Source organism: Haliotis cracherodii, unplaced genomic scaffold, assembly GCF_022045235.1.
Source record: "Haliotis cracherodii isolate W230 unplaced genomic scaffold, xgHalCrac1.p SCAF_6, whole genome shotgun sequence".
In the NCBI taxonomy this organism is placed as follows: domain Eukaryota; kingdom Metazoa; phylum Mollusca; class Gastropoda; order Lepetellida; family Haliotidae; genus Haliotis; species Haliotis cracherodii.
In genome coordinates, this window is record NW_027266319.1 from 7,469,674 (window position 1) to 7,484,105 (window position 14,432).

The following is a 14,432-nucleotide window of genomic DNA, read 5'->3' on the forward strand; positions in this document are numbered from 1 at the left end:
TGCCTTATGGGCAGCTTTGGGTTGTATACTCCCCAGGGAGCTGAGAATGAAAATCGAGTGCTCACTGATCCATTGAACGGGGTAATAATGGTGTAGTGCTTTTGGCATGAACTGCTACATGGAGGCTAGCGCATTATAAGTGCACATTATTATTAAAACAGACAGTTTTGTCCTGTAAAAAAATTGGTTAAAAAAGAAATTAGGCTTGATTATGTTTATGTTTGCCTAGAATTGTGACACAATGTACTGGCCTGATGTTGAAATGTCAAGGGAAGATTTCCAATGTATAAATGAATGATCAGTTGTGACACAAGTGATAGGATATGGAAAGTGTACTAGATCGCTGCCAGAAAGAGTTCCGCTGTATCGTCTGCAAGCACCTGGATAAACTGTCTGCACTGAGACTGTAATTGCATAACAATATAAATAACATTCCCAAAGCGTTCACACAGACACTGTGTCAGAAGTCTTCAAGGAAATTAACCAGCAGAAAATAGCTTGCTGACGATCAGGGTGAGAATAGGTATTCAGAAACCCATGCCCGCCATTGGTTGATGCATGTCATCGTATTCCAATTGCATGGATCAGTGCTCATGATGTCAATCACTGGATGGTCTGGTCCAGACTCGAATATTTACAGACCGCCGTCAAATAGCTGGGATATTGCTGAGTTCGGCGTTAAACAAGAAACAAACAAACATAAAATGGGATAAAATGTTTTGTTAAGTTAATTAAACATTGTAGCAAATTACACAGTGTAGCATGTTGGAATTAATCTGACAGAATAACAGTAACTGCCATCTTAAAAACAATTTTCAGGACAAAAATATTGAAATATTTATTTTAATTGTGTGATGATCATTTTGAGGTTTAACACATATAAAGGGGAAAAAATAACAAAAATTTATCACCAGTCACTGACAAACACAATCACCAACAAGAACGGTGGTGTAGGTTGATATGGCCATCACATTTCCCAATATTTGATATGATATTGTTATCAACCTGAAAACCAATACCTGACACTATATATATCACTTATCTGACCTCAGTAACCTGTAGTCTGTTTACCAACAGGTAAGTACTCCACTGTAGGCAGACATTGCTCAATGCCTGGAGTAACGTGATTTGCTACATTAATGTGAGAATGTAACTTCATCTTATGTATGTTTTATATACTTTTACATGACACCAGTGAAGATCCGGGGTAGAATAGGTCTTCAGCAACCCATGCTTGTAGTAAGAGGTGACTAATGGGATCAGGTGGTCAGGCTCGCTGACTTGGTTGATGCATGATATCATATCCCAATTGCATAGATCGACACTCATGATATCAATCACTGGATTGTCTGGTTCAGACTCGATTATTTACAGACCGACATCATATAGCTGGAATATTGCAGAGTGCGACGTTAAAGCTCTCAACGCTACTATCGAACCAGTTCGTCAGAGTGTGTCACTAGCCGTGTTGCTACTGTCGAACCAGTTCGACAGGCGAATTGCATAAGGACACCCACAAACTAAACTCGCCATAACTATTTACCAAGAAGGCATTACATTTTAATTTACGTGTGACATGCATAAATGATCAGCTCACTCAATATCAAAACTTTCAGTAGTGTCTTTACCTAAAAAAGAAAATATCGTGAGTTTAAAAAGTTTCGGCTAAACTTCTCGGCACACAACTACCAGAAACGGCCAACAAACAAACAAACATGACAGTGTGACACTGATCATTGACTATTATAAGTTACTAATGAAGGATATAGGCTTATATTCCTGGTACAGTTTGTACTGTGTTGCAAAGGTGTGTATGTACAGTCAAGTCTCATATTATATGTTACACAGTGTTGTTTGTCATTGTTTAACTTGAAATCTACAACACTGACAGGTGATGGAGTGATACAGGGGCACAGCTGGGGGAAATTAAAGTGTAAGCAATCATACTGCATTGCTTCAGAGCTCCAGATAACATTTTGAGCAATTGAGTTTCTACTCTAGGGTTTCTATTTTAATAGGATTATTACATTTTTCATTTGGTAACCAATATTTTTTTAACTCATCTATTCATCACTATTGGGTTTTTAAGATTTAGGAAAAATGAAATAATGTTCTAAATGTATAGGCTTTACTCGGAAAGTAATTTAGCTCATAATTGTGTTTCGGAAATTAGCTCCTTTGTACGCATGCTGAAAAAGCTTTATTGGGTATTTACGCAAGCTGTTTTTATACATTTGAGTTTCCATTTAATGTGTGAGTTTCTGTACACAAGTTAATTGAATATTTTGGGGGGTATTTTATGCAAATATGCTGCTTATCTGTAGCTCTGTTACTTATTTTTACTCATAACGCTTATCAAACAAACACATGCAGGCCTGAGTAATATATGTTTGTTTGTTTGTTTGTTTGTTTGTTGTTTATCAACAAACTCAGCAATATTCCTGGCGGTTTGTAAATAATCGAGTCTCGACTAGACAATCCAGTGACTGACATCATGAGCATTGATCCACGCAATTGGGACCGATGACATGCATCAATCAAGTCAGCGAGCCTGACCCCCCGATCCCGTTAGTCGCCTCTTACGACAAGCATAGTCACCTTTTACAGCAAGTATGGGTTACTTTCATTCGTTATTTCAATGTGGAAATAGCTTAAATTGTTCAGATTCTTGACAACATGGAACATTTCCCTTACGGTTTCATAAACATTTCATCTGTATGCAAAATATATGCCTTCGTTAAATCTTTGAGTGTTATCATCGAAGTAGTCAAGGGTGTGGCCTAGCCAACGCCCAAAAATTCGATATCAAACTACCGTATTTCCTCTATTTGACGCTATGCCATCTGTTAATTTCGCGAGAGCCCTTGCCTCGGCATGTAGTAGAGACCTGGCTCGTATTAGAGACCCAGTGTGTATTAGAGGAAATATGGATACGTTTTGTAGTTCATATGGGGTGATCGATCGTCAGCCATTTTCAATGAATAGATATGTAGGCTATCTATGTATTCATATGCACGTTTTTTCGTGAAAAGGCTTAATATATTTGAAAGGGGTTTCCGTAGCAAAAAGGAAACATCTTTTTAACCAATCAGAATCAAGCATTCATCAATGTCATGGTAGAATATTGTTTAACGTGGCTTTTAGCAATATTCCAGCAATTTCACAGCAGGGGTCACCAGTAATGGGCTTCACACATTACCCATGTTGGGAATCACACCCGCATCTTCAGCGTGACGAGCGAACACTTTAACGCCCAATTAAATTAAGAAAGGAATCAGACTCAAGTCTAGAATGATTTGGCAAGTCTAGATTGCTTAAGCGGATAATTAAGCATTACCCTGGGCTCCATTTGGATATTATTTTATATTTTGTAGATATATAATTTTAGATAAGATAACTATATTTCTGGGACTTAATGTCAGTCTAGGGACAGGCTAATGGTTGACTGTTTACTTGCCGGAGACCAAGTATTGATTCCCCACAATTCCCCAGAGAGTGCAAAATAAGCACCTGCCCATTAACCCGTGGCTAGTTTGTTTTCTTTCTGGCTAATGAAAATAACATCTAGATGTCTGACTGGCTTACTTAATTTTCTGTCTTTGAACTTCGAAATTTGAAAACAGAAATTTCCTGCCAAAACTGTGTGTAGCTAGATTTTGAATGGCTTATATCTGATGTCAAGGATGCACAGTAATATTTGAAATGTTTGACAAGTTGAAACTTCTTTGATGCTGACACAGATTGAAATTCAGATCTCATTCAATAAATTGTCATTCTCTGCTACCAGATTTCTCATACTAGTGAAAACCTTTCTGGCCTACCTGGCTGGATGTTCAAATATTATTTCACACACTGCACATGAGCACTGAGTGTGAAGCCTATTCCTGGTGCTTTCTAAAGAGATGTTGCTTGTTACTTGATAAAAGCAGTGTAAAATCCGACTACTCCCTTGAGCATAAAATGTCAAGCTGCAGTCAAAGTAACGGCATTCAAACACAGACACAGACACACTCGTACACAAGCAGGGGCGGTGGGGTAGCCTAGCAGTTAAAGTGTTCATCTGTCACACCTAAGACCTGTGTTCAATTCCCCACATGGGTACAATATGTGAAGTCCATTTCTGGTGTCCCCACCATGATATTGCTAAAAGCGCCATAAACCAATACTCACTCACTCAAACATGCACACGCACACACACATGCACACATACGAGTGCACACACACACATGCACACATACGAGTGCACACACACACATGCACACACACATGCACACACACACATGCACACATATGAGTGCACACATACGAGTGCACACACACACATGCACACACACATGTACACACACATGCACACACACATGCACACATACGAGTGCACACACACACATGCACACACACACATGCACACATATGAGTGCACACATACGAGTGCACACACACACATGCACACATACGAGTGCACACACACATGCACACATACGAGTGCACACACACATGCACACATACGAGTGCACACACACACATGCACACACACATGCACACATACAAGTGCACACACACACATGCACACACACATGCACACATACGAGTGCACGCACACACATGCACACACACATGCACACACACAACTTGGGGATTCTGTTAGATTCTATCTCCCAAGCAACTTATGCTGGTCGTAAGAGGCAACCAAATGGATCGGGTAATCCGAGACTTGGCAATTAACTTTGTTGATTGTGTGTCATTGTATCCCGACCTGGTGGATCATTTTTCACAATATAAATCACTGGATTGTCTGATCCACACTTACTTATTTATGAGGCTACTGTCACATTGCTTGAATATAGGTGTGTGTGGTGTTTAACAACACAAACACAAATTAATCTCACAAGGCTTAAGGAAGAAAACGTATGGATGTCAACTTCTTCATTATGAGGAACACAACATTTTGGAGTATATACTTACTCTTTCATCAGGTGAATGATTAATCAAACACCTGATGAAGAAGTAAGTATATACTTAGAGTAGGTATATATCCCCGGTAACATTGTGTTTCTCGTGATAAGGAACTTGACATCCATAAATTTTCTTCCTTAGGTGTATCACTTTTAAATACCTTTCAAAGACATGCTCACAAGGCTTGTTAACAGTGTGAAGCCCATTTCTGGTGTCCCCCACCATGATATTGCTGGAATATTGCTAAAAGCGGCGTAAAACCATACTCACTCACTCATCCACTTCAAGGTTACCTGCTCACATTCAAACATTATAAATATTGACAAATCACAAAAAATAAAAGACAAATCGCATCTCGAGTCAGTTGACATAATGCAAAATCACTTATGAATTGACAGGGAGTTATGATAAAAATAAATACAAAAGTACTCTTAAAATTATCTGCCAGTTGGGCTGGTGGAACAAAATTTTATTCAGCCCAACAGAAAAGTTACCAGCCACGGGCAGGCCGGCAGGCAATTATATCTGACACTGCTTGTTAACATTATTTCTTTCTGTTTCAGACGTTTGAAGTGCTACATTCGGACAATGAGGAGGACGGCATGTCCTTCCAGTCAGCCAGCTCCCACAGCCCACAGGGGTCCGAGACGTCCGACATCGTGGCAGGGTTCAAGGATGCCGACGAGCGGACGGTGTTTGAGCAACAGCTCAATCAGCTTCAAGAACAGCTTGTGGCTGTCATGATAGAAAACCAGACACTTCGTGAGTGGGATTTTCACTTCCATTGTCTGCACACTTACCTGGAGTGTTTATCATAAAATGTGACGTCCAAAAATAGGAAGGGACACGGGTGGCTCAGTTGTCTGAGGCCCTGCAATTGTTGCGCCGAATTGTGTCCCTTTGGTACGCCAGGAACCTATAATTGTGGTTCGAACCCCTTCTTCGCCCCGATTATGTTTCTAGGTTTGTCAGCAGCATACCCATGCTAGTTGCTTTCGCCAAAGTGGTAAATGTCTGAGACCTACATCACTTTGGGCTTTCCTCCCCCAGTAAGCTAACCCACCATGATATAACTGGAATACTTAAAAGTGACGTTAAGACCAATTCACTCATCTTAAAGAGTCGCTGATTGGTGATTAAAAAAATAGCGCCTTTCCTACAATGCTTAGGCTTAGTCATAATGTCAGGCTCGCTGACTTGGTTGATGCATGTCATCCTATTCCATCGATGCTCATAATGTCAATCACTGGATTGTCTGGTCCAGACTTGATTGTTCACAGACCACCCTAATATAGCTGGAATATTGCTGAATGCGGCATTAAACAAAAAACGACAACTTGTAACAGACAAGGTAAAATGAGAATTGCTGATGTGATATCATTCTCTGATATGCTTTGTCCAGATTCTATTATCTACTGGCTCCAGTGAAAAGTGCTGCCAGTTCGGTATACAACAACTAACAATCGAACACAGCGTTAGAAATTTGCACTAATCCTATAGTCCATGCCAAACTGCCCAATGGTAAAGGTATCATAAGGACTAGTAGAAATTTGCCCTTTTTAAGAGTTTTGCAATATGTTATCATTATAAGGACTAGTGGATGAAAACTGTTAGTTTCTAACCCTGAAACAAATTGTTTAAACTGTGTCCGTTATCTAACTTCAGAAACGGAGCTTCGTGACTACCGCGAGAAGTCGTCTGTCGACAAACTACGCCAGGAGCTTGAATACCAGAAACATCGGAATGAAATGCTGGAAGAAAAATGTTTCTCCTTGGACAAGAAAAGGTGAGTGGTCGAAAGAGTACAAGGCTTCGCTCCTCCATAAACTGATGAACAGAACAGGTTGTGAGGAAGGGGAACGACACCCTGCTGACACACACACAGAAGGAATGGCAACAGCTGCACTGTGACCCCAAGAGGTTAAATGAGTGACACAGTCCAGATACTGGCAGTCTATGGTTATGTTATGCTACAGGTGTATTTGTGGAATGGCTTTGAATACATGGCAGAATTTAGTACACAGACCACATATGTTTCTATATTAATGGCCTTGTTGATTCTATCTACCAGTATTCTGAGCAGGTAAACAGTGACAGTAGCCTGAGGTAGCATGACAGTAGCCTATTATAGACTGACAGTAGCCTGGTAGTAGCCTAAAGTAGCCTGACAGTAGCCTTTAGTAGCCTGAAGTTGCCTGACAGTAGCCTTTAGTAGCATGAAGTAGCCCCTGAAGTTGCCTGACAGTAGCCTTTAATTGCATGAAGTAGCCTGAAGTTGCCTGACAGTAGCCTTTAGTAGCATGAAGTAGCCCCTGAAGTTGCCTGACAGTAGCCTTTAATTGCATGAAGTAGCCTGAAGTTGCTGACGGTAGCCTGACAGGTGAGGTGATATGGAGTTTAACATCGGATCCAAGATTATTGCACTTTTATAGTGATGTGCATGCTCCTGTGGCTGCTTGTAAGAGTCTGGACTGATGTCGATTCATAGTGCTAGCCCACTGAGATACCATGCCTCAGTTTAACATGAATACCCCACTCAGACACAGTATACTGACTCCAAGCCGACCTTTCCTTGTTTTAGCCCCTTAATGCCGAGCGCCAGACAGGGTAACAACAAGTACCATCTTTTAACATCTGCTGGTGATTGAACCCTGAACCTTCCGCTCTCTGGGTGGACGCTCTACCACTAGATCATGGAGAGCAGCCTGATAGTAGCCTATAGTAGCCTGACAGTAGCTTCTCATGAAGGAATGTTATCACCTGTAGCAGTATCATGCCCCATGAACTGAGCTGAACTGTCAGACATTTTGTGATGATTGTGATGTTGCATGATGCCCACCGTTCACTCAACACATTCTACATTTCTCTGATGCTTAAGCACCCGTGAAGATACCAGGGTAGAATAGGTCTTCAGCAACCGATGCTTGCCGTAAAAGGTGACTTTGCTTGTCGTAAAAGGCGAATAACGGGATCGGGTGGTCAGGCTCGCTGACTTGGTTGATGCATGTCATTGGTCCCAATTGCGTGGATCGATGCTCATGATATTAATCACTGGATTGTCTGGTCTAGACTCAATTATTTACAGACCGCCGTTATATAACTGGAATATTGCTGAGTGCGGCGTTAAACAACAAACAAACAAACAACAGAGAGTGAGTGAAGTAATATTAAGGCTGAGCTTTCACCAAGAAAGTGTCTGTGTGGGCACAAAAACATTGCTTCATTTTTTAAGTCAGGCATTACATTAGTGATTAGGCTCTTTGGAGTTATCATGGTAGACATAATATGGTGGCAAGTTACCATGGAAAGTCTCTATTGTCGATTTGATCAATCATGTATAGAGTTTGGTTTGTTGTTTAACGCCAAACTCAGTAATGTTCCAGCGATATGACGGCAGTCTGTAAATAATCTGGACCAGATAATCAAGTGATTGACATCATGAGCATCGATCCACGCAAATTAGTTCGATGGCATGCATCAACCAAGTCAGCGAGCCTGACCACTCGATCCCATTAGTCGCCTCTTATGACACGTAAAGTCGCATAGAGACTAGGAATATTACCTTGTGAAAACTCCATAAGATACATACTTGCTGTGAACACAAATGTTCAAATGTAACAAATGTTATATTTGGGATAACACTTTCTCAGTAAAGTACAGATTCTCATACTTATTTGGGTTTAGTCCCGTCCGGAATTTGAACCTACACTGCCAGAGTGAGGCACCTTATCACCAGCGCACAAAGTCGGCTATCTAACCCACTCAGGCTTTCGATCGAATGCCGGATTGGATTCTACCCCAAAAAGTACTAGAATCTCTACTTTACTGAGTGAGTGAGTGAGTGAGTATGGTTTTACGCCGCTTTTAGCAATATTCCAGCAATATCACGGCGGGGGACACCAGAAATGGGCTTCACACATTGTACCCATATCGGGAATTGAACCCGGGTCTTTGGCGTGATGAGCGAACGCTTTAACCACTAGGCTACCCGACCGCCCCTGTACTTTACTGAGAAAGTGTTATCCCAAATATGACATTTGTTATACTTACGTACTGTGTATTGCTAGGTCTCGGAAGGTTCATCGCAGCAAGTCTGATGCTGAGCGGCGGCGACTGACTGCGGAGGTGGAGCCTGGCGTCGAGATCACCGAGGAGGACAACATAGGTGATTGGTGTCACATCTGTAAGGCATGTTTGTGTTGTCGGGGCTGGGTCGTCTTTCCAAGGCAAGAGAGTCCACGGACTGTAAAAGTCCTCTTTCCACCCTTCCTGAACAAGGCTGGAATCTCTGGGCTGGATCATAATGCCACCAGTGACTATTACGAGTTATGTCCCTTCAATGTCCCTTCTATTGACAATTAGATTCCAATTCTCATATCACTTGCATCTGCTTTTAAAAAAATATCGTCTCCTTCTCTGATCGATAATCGATAGTCTTATTTCGCGAAATGCATCAAATTAAGTGAGCACCTCGATTAAAAACATGAAAAGATTTAAAAAATATCTGTTGACACTAAGTTGTCAGTACACATGCTTTGCAAATCCTGCAATCAAACGAAATCTGCTTTGCAGGTTGATGTCGATTTTGTTACGAGATTTTGATTTGGACTATGCATAGACTCGTTAGTCCAGCAAAAATATTATCTCCAATATTGCAGCCTAGTTCGGCAAGGGTGGAAACTGGACTCTTGTTGTCAGTTAACTCCCTTGCCTCAGGAAGATGGGGCTGGGACAGAAAGAAGCTTGAGGACATTGTTGGGATAAGACAGAAGATCAGTGTTGAATTAGAAGAGGGCCCTGTGGTCCTCGAGGCTTTCTCCTGGAGTAGAAACCACCTTAACACTTCCTTTTAATTTTATACTTATGAAAAAGAATCCCTTGACTTTTATGTATATGTTTCAAATTGTTAAGACGATTTAATATATTTGATTTAAATATATTCAGTCATTTTTAATCCTCATACAGTGGAGTTAGGGACAAGTCATCAACCCTGAAATAATCTTTTCCAAAATTTCACTTTATGCTGAGCATATTTCTGTGATTCTTTTTGTGAAATGTGACACCAAGTTTGGTGCCCAAACATGAGCAATTATATCTGTAAAAAAAATTGCATTTTTGAAAAACTTTAGTAATCCTTATCTTCTTTAAAAGTTTATAAGGAAGAGATATACCAGTATTTTCCTGTTCAATATCAAAGTTTGTTTGTTGTTTTACACCTCACTCAGCAATATTCCAGCTATATGAGGGTGGTCTGTAAATAATCAAGTCTGGACCAGACAATCCAGTGATTGACATCATGAGCTTCGATCCACACAACTGGAATCAATGACATGCATCAACCAAGTCGACAAGTCTCCTCTTACGACGAGCGGACTCGCTTTTTACAGCAAGCCTGGTTTGCTGAAGACCTATTCTACCCCGGATCTTCGCGGGTCTCAATATCATCATCATTAGTACCGGTATTTATGTTTGATCGGAGTAACTGTTCATTAGATTAGATATCCTATAATATACAAAAATGAGCATGTATGTTGCATGTGGGTCGCTTCTCGTTTACTTGTTGTCTACACGAGGTTTAGAATATGGAAATATGGTTTCATTTGTTCTTTGCCTGTTGTTGGGTCATGTTTGTTGTTTGTTTGTTTGTTGTTTTTATTGTTTGTGTCATGTTTGATTTTTGATATGTTCAGTTTACTTTTTCATGTCCATACTGTAGTTTTAGCTCCCTTGAACCTCAGGTTCATGTGAGTTTAATTGCCATTGTGTGTTGTCGATTCTGAACGTTGCCTTTGATGCAAGATGATCCCACGGATCGTGTCTCTAAAAAACACATTTTCTTGCAGCCTTATTGAATCGTCATTTTTGCCCATCACACTGCCCTTTTGCATATTAAATAGTGAGTGAGTTAGTGAGTTTGGTTTAACGCCGCTTTTAACAGTATTCCAGTTATATCATGGTGTGTCAGCTTGATGTGGGAGGAAAGCCCGAAGTGATGCAGGTCTCAGACGTTTACCACTTTGGTGAAACCCACGAGCACGGGTATGGTGCTGACAAACCTAGAAACATAATTGGGGCAAACCGGGATTCGAACCCACAATCATAAGTTTCTGGCGTGCCCAAGGGATGCAACTCTGCACAGCAAATCGCGGCGCCTTAGACGACTAGGCCACCCGTGCCCCCGCATATTAAATAAGATAAACTTTGTGGTTTAGAGTTGAAGGGGTTATTATGTTTAATTGGATTTTGTCCGCACCATGGTTTTATGACCTTGACAACCTCATAGCTCTGATGTCATTAGTCTGCCATGACAGTGATGAATCTTTCATTCTGACTGGTCAATAAATGTGAATCAGAGAGTTCAATTCTGATTGCTCCTGCTCATTTTGTGACTGCTTCACTGCACATTGAGATCATGTTCCAGAGGCAATGATTGATATTGTATTTACACATGTATCATGGCGAACTCTTTAGATTATTAAGAAAAACGAGATACGTTGTTTTTCTGAATATTTGGGTCCCACTGAAATTGTGTTTGAACTTTGTGTCCATTTTAATGGGATTTTTGTACTGGGCAAGAGTGCAGGTGAGCATCAGCTCACAGGTTATCAAACAAGTTGTTCATCCATAAATTCTTATCCTTACTGATACTCCAACTTCTAAATGACTATCAAAAATGTAGACCAATAGCTTATGGTTACATTTCGTTGAGATATCGGAGTCTGTTGGCTTATTATTCCATGATCTGTGTTCCCAGATGCGAGCGAGCCAAGTATACCTCCCAAGAAGCGGAGCTGGTATGACCGAATGTGGGAGGCGGTGATGAAAGTTGTCTACGATGTCATGGACGACTTCTCTGAAGTCCCCGACCAGGAACAGGATGAGGACCCCGACGGGGACCCGCTCACTGTCAAAAAGTAGATATGACCTCAGTCAATCCATTATAGGTGTATCAGTGTCAACAATCAGTAGCACTTCGATTGCTTGTCAATGACGGAACTAGGTCTTTACGCCATTTGAACAATATTTTAATTTATTACGGATGTCAGCATAAAAAGGGAGGGCAGCCTGTAATGATGTAGGTCAGCCAACCTCTGGACCCGTGAAGATCCGGGGTAGAATAGGTCTTCACCAACCCATGCTTGCCATAAAAGGTGACTATGCTTGTTGTAAGAGGCGATTAACAGGATCGGGTGGTCACGCTCGCTGACTTGGTTGATGTATGTCATCGTATTCCAATTGCCTGGATCGATGCTCATGATGTCAATCACTGGATTGTCTGGTCCAGACTCGATTATTTACAGACCACTGTCATATAGCTGGAACATTGCGGTGTTAAACAACAAACCAACCAACAACCATAAACTGTATCTATTTTGTTGTTAATTTACAGGGAGTAGAGATATGGATCGACACTCACTCATGGTAATATCTTTGTCTTTTGTTTCAGATTAAAGGACAATATCAAACGCTTTGGTGAGTACCATAACTATGTATCTAGAATTTCATTTCTCATTTCAAGAACCTTTCTGGTCTTTGCATTATTAGAAACAGTTTCTGTTACCTGAAGGTGAATCCTCAATGACATCATTGCTTGAGAAGTGTTTTGTGTGTGACAGGCACCGAGGCAAAGCCCTATTTGTCAACGGCACGAGGCGTCTACGATTTGCTCACCTGGAAATCACCACCATACACTCTCATTGTCTTTATTGTAAGTACACATGCACTGCTTGTCTGTCATTTCTTTTTTTGTAGATCAGCATATATATTTTGGTTGAGTTACTTTGTTAATAGTTAAGAGTTTTGAAACAAATTGGAAGGGCATTGTCAACACAGTTATCATCTAAAAATAGGCTCATCAACATAGATTGCTACGTGGATGATGTGTGAAATCATTGGAAGTAAATGCATTTTATATTATGTTGCTTAGGTTATAATTATGGGCAAATATGTTTTTTCGCTCACAAAAGGCTTCTTTGAAAACATTATAGATTTATGCTTTCTTGAAGAAAGTCAATCAATTGTTATCATATACTTTTGGTGCCACGAATATGATTTTAGCTCACCTGCCCTGAAAAACCATGTGATCTTATGTCATTGTAAGTAATCCATCGTTGTCAGAGATGTGGATGTTTGTTACTATCAGAGGATTCAAGTTCAAGGCATCAAAATTGCAATTGCAATATGGCCACCAGGTCGCCATCTTGGATTTTATCAAAAACTTAAAATGTCTTCTCTAAGATTACATATGGAAAATATTGGAAAATATGAAAAATCTTTCATCATGATAGGACGAATGAAGCCGAAACTTTCGTGCTTGTTCCTGTCAATGTTGACACCCAAATTAGTTCACAAGGTTTGTATCAGATTTTCCATCATGGCTGCCAACAATCCATTACCATTTCTCAACCATTTGTTTTCAAAGTGTAATGAAATTTGTGGTATGTCAGTTGGTAGTGGGACACAAAACATGTTCCATATTTTGCATTGTTTTTAAGTATGATCAAATTTTCAACATGTATTTTTTGCTCTGATATTGAATTAAACTGCAAGACACAGGAAGTTGAACTTTGTTTCTCCTTACTGTGACATCGTAATTGGCTCAGATCTTAAGGACTTTCGTGAGAATATTCATAGGTACTCTTTGAACATCAATAGTGTCAGCAACTTTTGTTAATTGAGTGGTTTTTGTGACATTCAAAACTGATGTAGGTGAGCTACAGTAATCCGAAGTGACCTGAGGCCATGATTGAAAATGTAATTTGTACCCATTTCTTCATGGGGCGGTCGGTAGATTAGTGTTTAAAGCATTCACTTGTCATGCTGAAGACCCGGTAAACTAACATCTAGTCTCTGAAATGAACATATCATACAGCAAAAAAACAGCTGTTCAATTATCTAAATAAAAATTTAATAAACAGGAGTCCAGAGAACATATTTATTTTCAGATACTGCAGTCATTTAGACTTGCCAAACATTATAGACTTGTATGGGCTGTTTTTGATATATTTGTAGCAGGGTCTGTAAGACAGACAAAAGAACAGGGTTCGATTCCCGATATGGGTACAAAGTGTGAAGCCCACTTCTGGTGTCCCCCGCCATGATATTGCTGGAATATTGCTAAAAGCGGCGTAAAACCATACTCACCCACTGACCCATTTCTTTGACATTTCTTAATGCATCATTGTGGAATTTGACATGCAACAGTGTAAGCTATTGTAGCATATCCTATACCATGTTTCCTTCTCTATATTGATTTTTTTTCCCCTGCCTTTGACTTTCACCCATGGGGCATATTAAAAGTGTTGTATCAGGAGCTTTTGATGATAAGAATATGAGGTGAGGTGAGGTGAAATGGGGTTTAACGTCGCGTCCAAGATTATTGCACTTATATAGCGACGTGCATGTACGTGTGTGTGTTTGTGTGGCTGCTTGAACTAGTCCGGACTGATGCCAATTTATAGTGCAAGCTCACTGAGATA

The 14,432-nt window shown here is 40.4% G+C and overlaps 1 protein-coding gene across 4 annotated transcripts in view; it reads left to right on the forward strand.

Annotated features, from left to right (window-relative positions):
* Nucleotides 1-14,432, forward strand: part of LOC139444700 (GRAM domain-containing protein 4-like) — a 77,839-nt gene that overhangs the window by 44,854 nt on the left and 18,553 nt on the right. For 3 of the 4 annotated variants that reach the window (XM_071225627.1, XM_071225630.1, XM_071225628.1), the window contains exons 3-8: nucleotides 5,517-5,715; nucleotides 6,619-6,739; nucleotides 9,021-9,136; nucleotides 11,708-11,867; nucleotides 12,401-12,426; nucleotides 12,570-12,661. In XM_071225627.1, the coding sequence (XP_071081728.1) occupies nucleotides 5,517-5,715; nucleotides 6,619-6,739; nucleotides 9,021-9,136; nucleotides 11,708-11,867; nucleotides 12,401-12,426; nucleotides 12,570-12,661 (714 nt within the window). The remainder of the gene's footprint in view (nucleotides 1-5,516; nucleotides 5,716-6,618; nucleotides 6,740-9,020; nucleotides 9,137-11,707; nucleotides 11,868-12,400; nucleotides 12,427-12,569; nucleotides 12,662-14,432) is intronic. The other variant, XM_071225629.1, reaches the window with a different exon arrangement.